At 40.8% G+C, this 6,000-nt stretch overlaps 1 protein-coding gene across 2 annotated transcripts in view; it reads left to right on the top strand.

Moving 5' to 3' along the window:
- map3k5 (mitogen-activated protein kinase kinase kinase 5) overlaps positions 1-6,000 on the top strand; it is an 84,046-nt gene that overhangs the window by 45,972 nt on the left and 32,074 nt on the right. For both annotated transcript variants that reach the window (XM_031322335.2, XM_031322334.2), the window contains exons 7-10: positions 882-1,052; positions 2,943-3,055; positions 4,473-4,632; positions 5,693-5,846. In XM_031322335.2, the coding sequence (XP_031178195.1) occupies positions 882-1,052; positions 2,943-3,055; positions 4,473-4,632; positions 5,693-5,846 (598 nt within the window). The remainder of the gene's footprint in view (positions 1-881; positions 1,053-2,942; positions 3,056-4,472; positions 4,633-5,692; positions 5,847-6,000) is intronic.

Here is a 6,000-nt window from a genome sequence, read left to right as displayed (position 1 = left end):
CCATCTTGAGTTCAACAGTGCTATCTCATTGTTCACTGTTAAATCAGTGGAGTACTCCATTAAGGTGTCCTGTCCCCACATTCAGGTAGACCATTAATTGGTGGTTGGTTCACTGTCACTGTTCACTCTCTATTGTTTTATAGCTCCCATTGTTGTTAAACGGGAGAAGGCATGCCACCTGTTACCCCCTTCATGATTTGTGGAAACTCCTATATGTTTATGTGTGATTATCCAAAAATGCAAAGCAATGGAAAGGAGTGTTTACATTACGCATGTTTATCTGTTTTAATGGACTGTGAAAGGTTTAAACCAGCCCTTTGAAATGTATTTGATTTTCTTTTGGAATTAGCCAGTTCTTATATTTTTATCAGTAAACACAGCCAATGTCACCTTTTTAAAGATTTGGGAGTAATCCACAATTAAGAAATGAACTTCCAAAAGTTTGGGGGACTTTCAAGAGACATTAAAAAAGGAGGAAGGCCCAAAATTGATTTTAACAGAGGTCAAGATTTCCTGACACCCAAGCTCAAAAACCACAACCTACAATTCCCATAATACAATGAGTCTCAGTGGCTTGTCAGCTCCCTCCAGAGCATACAACTATTTCCCAGGCTGAGCACTCCACATGCCTGATGTAGAGTGTATTAGCATATCAAATCGGTGGAGTGCCCCTTTATGATTAAGATGGTGTGATCTCTAACACTTGATATGTGTTATTAGTCACAAATACCCATGACAGCTTTCCACTGACACATGCCTGGATAGATATTTGCTCAAAGCTGATTAGTTTTTGCTTCATTGCTACTCAGTCCAGTTAAAATATGACCAAACTCCAATTTATCTCCGTTTTGACTCTGCACGCTGTGTGTTTGTGAGTCTAGGAGGAACCTGCCGGGTGACAGACAGAAGGCTCTGGACATAATGCTGCCCCTGGTGGAGGGCGAGGAGCAGGTAGCCTCGGACATCTACTGCCTGGTGGGACGGATCTATAAGGACATGTTCCTGGAGTCTCACTTCACTGACACACCGAGCAGAGACAGCGGCACACAATGGTGAGAGAGGATGTCAGGTGGCTCCGCCAAACACTGAGTCACACATAAATATTGTTAGAAGAAATGTTTCCAAGGGCAAGATAGATAGATAGATAGATAGATAGATAGATAGATGCCTTTTAAAGTGACTCTCTGGATCGTGACACCCCAGTATTAAGAGTTTACTTTGAATGGTTCCATGAGTAAATGAACTAAATAGCTGTTATCATAAAGGTAAAACCCGTTTTTTGTGAGGAGAATTACAAGTCTCATTCAAGGACGGGCCACGAGTATGCAAATGACAGCTCATTACAGCAGTGACGATGCAAAAGGTCGCACAACTTGTTACACCTGCACAGCAAATGTGCAAAAGCATGAGAACAACATGCAGATGTTCCAGTCCTGTCAGCTAAAAATAGTTAAGATGAAAACGAAAGCAATGATTAAAGTAATATGTTGCTGTTAATAGCTTGAGATGCAAAATGCATTAGTTCTGCCTTGTGTCAGCAGTACAGGCTGCTGGTGGTAGTTGCTTCAAAGGTCAACGTAGGTATTATAAGTAGTAGCAGAATTTAAAGGTCTTTCTCACATTTTACCAAAGAACCAAAAAGCACATACAATACCTCAACTTTTCTAAATAACCTCAACAACTGAATGCGACCGTAGGGTTGTGGGCTTTTCACTTCAACAAAATGAACCTGCTTTCTAGTTTCAAAGGTTGTAGCCCGTCTATTTCATGTATGCATTATGTACATACATACATCTTTATAATTAACCTAGAGGAGTATGAAAGAAAATCATTTTTTCCTTTATTTATGTCTGGTCTTTTTCATTCAGAAACCACTCACAGGATAATATGGCATGTCTTAGAATGCCCCAGCATGCATTGCCTCAACATTGTAAACTTAGACCCAGACCAAAACATACAGTATGTGAGAGGATAGTTATAGTTTACATTAGTCTCATCTTGAATAAATATCAGATTTAAATTTGGCTAATTTTAACTTAGACCGATCTATGCACCTTTAATTGCATGATTGAGTGTCAAGATAAATTAATTCTAATAAAAAAAAATAAAAATAAAAAGTCAAATATCATGAGGAAGCTCAGTGATAAGTTTTTCCCCCCCCCGTGTTTTTATTAAGGGGCTCAGTACTATAAACTGTTCCTATAATTTATTTATTATGAGCATTCATCCCAATGATATAATCTTACGGATCATCATTGGTGTTGCTGGAAACATGGCAGCCTTTATTTTGGAGAGTGATTTTAAGTTGAGTCCATTTGATGATAAAGGTGGATGTTCACAGCATGAGTGTGCACCTGAAAAACCTGCAGGATCTACTTGCATATGCAGATACATGCAGATGTATGTGGAGGCAGGTTATGACGTGGTTCTAGCTTGTTTGCCATTTTTCTATGAGTATGGCAGTCATGTGAGCATTATGGAGGCTAACCGAAGCTGACGGAAGTTGACTTAATAACAGAGCAATAATAATAACACAAGGCTGCATATTGGCTTCATCTGGAAATTGCTCTTAAGATCTCATATCTTAGTCGATTGAATATGCTGCTTGCGTTATCAAGCTCCCATCTGGCTGTTATTTTCAGTGCCATGTCACAGCTTGGCAGAGGTCCCTAATAACATTCACACCCCTTCCCTCAGCACAACAGATTGCTCATTAAATAAATGAAAATGTCTTGTTTTGCGAGGGTACCCTCAGTTGTGGTCTGCCGTTCTGTGGTCCCAACTCAATATGGCTGTAATTGTTTTTTATAACTTGAAGTGTTTCAGGAAGCCGAAGGAGCCCCATGAAGCCATCCGTTACTTCAGAGGTGCTCGGGACTTTGAATGACGCATTTCGTGGAGGGAAAGTGTTTATTGAAGTCATTACTTTCTTCTCCTCTCAGGTTTAAAAAGGGGTTTGAGTCAGAGCCAACACTACACTCTGGGATCAACTATGCTGTTCTGCTCCTGGCAGCCGGACACCAGTTTGACACATCTTTTGAACTTCGTAAAGTGGGTGAGTGGGCCCTAGATTAGATATGTCTAATTTCTTTGCAACAGTCCTTTATGATCAGCCGTATCTATCCAGGACATGTATTAGAAAAAGGTAATGAATTACAAGAAGAAAGTTCGTATTTTATAATGAGCAACCATCTATGTAATTATTTATGGAACTGCGTTTTAACATCTTTCGGCCCATTGTTTTGGTTTACCAGGTCACAACCATGGGTGTATTATAAGAGCCCTGTTCATTGCTATGAGAGTTGCTTAGTGGCGCATGAAGCCATCATGGAGCCCAAAATTACCCGGCTACTTCCTGTTTAGCGCTCCTCTAACTTGAATGGGGATTAAATGATTTCTTCATGCCTCTCTTCTAGACTTTCCAAATGGATCAAATTCTGACAGTAAAACCAGTCAGTTTGCGGGGGTTGTGACGCTTGAAAAAAATCATCCACAGATCTATTGGCCACTCTGCTCAGTTTGCTTCAAAGGCCGGCGCACTCCTTGGGGGCCTGGTTGCAATGTCACTGTTATGGCTCAGTCTCACCTCTCTTATCAACCCAGCGTAAACACCACCGCAGATTCCTATTTACATATCCGGCAGAAATTAGTCGTGTTTCTGTCTGCCTGATTAATGCAAGTCCAGTATTCACTCTCCCTTTAGCTTTGTTTCGGTCTCCAACAACTCAGGAGGGAAATGTCTGGCTCTTAAGTTGCTAACAGCACCACTATGTTCACTAGCTATTCGCCGAATGTGTCTGTCTGCTGTTTAGCTTTTTCGCTGAAAACATCTGTCTCCTGCAGCTGAAAACGACTCTATGAGAGCCATGAGAGTAAACAGTGAGCTGAGAGAAGCTACAAAGCTCCACAGGTGCTGAGGGGAACTGCAGAGTTTGGTGATAATGTTCTGTGTGCATCACTAAAAGTGAACCCTGTCTCATTACACAGAGTCATTTGATCCATTATATTATAAAAACAAATATATATATATAATAAATATATGTATTTCCTCCTGTTATGTCCTGTTTCTGCCCTGATATCTGAGGCACAGAGGAGCTCAGGAATGTGGGAAACAGAGCAAACAGTCCTGGGAAATCCGCCTGCAGCCACACCCTCCGTCCCTCACGATTCTAGACCCTGTTTTCCCCCTACACGTATCTAGCCTCTCCAAATGACTGGTGACTGCAGCAGGACATGTAGCAGCAAAATTCAAAACCGTTTTCACCATTACCTTTAAATTCGTGCAGAGTACAATAACAAATCAAACCTTTGTACTGCAAGTTGTGGCATGTCCAAGAACAGTATGAACTTGTTCTGAGGCCTCCAGTCTTTCCTCAGTTATCTTAAAATCTCAGTTTGCAATGACCTCTGTGGAACATCAAAAATGATCTTCTAATTGTATGAAATACCGTTAACTCGTTCTTGTTTTCCAGGAGTGAAGCTGAGCAGCCTGTTGGGGAAAAAAGGCAGCCTAGACAAGCTGCAGAGCTACTGGGACGTGGGCTTCTTCCTGGGTGCCAGCATCCTGGCCTGCGACAACACCAGGGTCATCCAGGCCTCTGAGAAACTCTTCAAACTCAAAGCCCCCATCTGGTGAGAACACGGATACGCCGCTCTCAGATTAGCATGCTGAAAAACACATTTTTAGACCGCATCCATCACCAACTGCGCCGGTGTCATCGTGATCTGAAGTGTAGCTCTGCTTTCCCTTGAAAACACAGTAGCCATCTGTGGCCATTGTGCAAGCATTTGTTGTATTTCGCATGGGGAACAGAAAATATCACGAGGAACTGACTTTGCTCATTTCAACAGTACCTCTGTCTTTACATGGATTTCGATGAATATATCAGCCTGTTGTCGTGACATTTTGTGAAGAGTTTGAAATGGGTTAGGATGCAAATAATTTGCTCTGTGGAAATATATACTTTTCCTCAACAGGAAACAAATCTTGAAACATGCAATTTGACAAGATCACTACCTTTTTGTTACAGTGACATTTCTTCTTATTTAGCCACGGCCAAAACCTTACCAATCCAAAAACTTTAACCTAACCTGCGAGTGTGGAGGTATTGGTGTGTATTAATGGCAAAACAGAAAATTAACCTTTAGAAATTAACACTTTTATATGATGAACATTTTAAAATAACGAATACATTCTATTCTCACATAATCCCTACATAGTGGAGGAACAAACTACCTGCAATACGTAATTTCAGACTTTATATCTATTCCTCAAGATTTTATGAGACTGTATCAGATGTACAGCACAGTAAACTGTCTGCATTTTTTGCAGTGCTTAAGACCTTGCTGTTCTTTATTTGTGTTTGCGCTGTTAAAACTCTTTAAGTTTCCATTAATGTCACAAAGAAAAATGAGCCCCAGCACAGAAACACAATAATATTGTTTTGTTTGTTTCTGTGATCCTTCTTGATCTATGCTCATGGGTTTAAAACAACATAACACACGTGCAAATGATCTGCCAGTAAGTTATTTAATTTGCAGATGTTTTTCTGATGATAAATGGGAATTAAATTGAGTTTTGTGTGGGTCTGACATTTGATTACATTTGGTTAAATAAAAATTTGGATTCTGACCCTTTTCAGGGCGCAGTAAATAAAACGTATATTATTTTACTCTCTCTGGTTGGTTTCAGGTATCTGAGCTCACTAGTGGAGACAATCTTGATCTACCAACAGTTTAAGAAACCTGGCGTGGAGCAGCCGGCCCCCAAGCAGGAGCTGGTAGACTTCTGGATGGACTTTCTGGTGGAGGCCACCAAGAAAGACGTCTCCTCTGTCCGATTTCCTGTAAGTGACTTCAGCCGAGGAACCAACTAACCGCAAAAGATGCAGCTTCAGGGGCCAATCAGAGGCTGAGATTTATTGGGCAACTCTCAGGTTTAATATGTTGAAACAGAAGGAAACGATTGTACATGCTCAGCAAATTTACAATGGGTAAATA

The sequence above is a fragment of the Sander lucioperca genome, chromosome 19 (assembly GCF_008315115.2).
Source record: "Sander lucioperca isolate FBNREF2018 chromosome 19, SLUC_FBN_1.2, whole genome shotgun sequence".
NCBI classification, from domain to species: domain Eukaryota; kingdom Metazoa; phylum Chordata; class Actinopteri; order Perciformes; family Percidae; genus Sander; species Sander lucioperca.
This window is presented reverse-complemented; position numbering and strand designations above follow the sequence as displayed.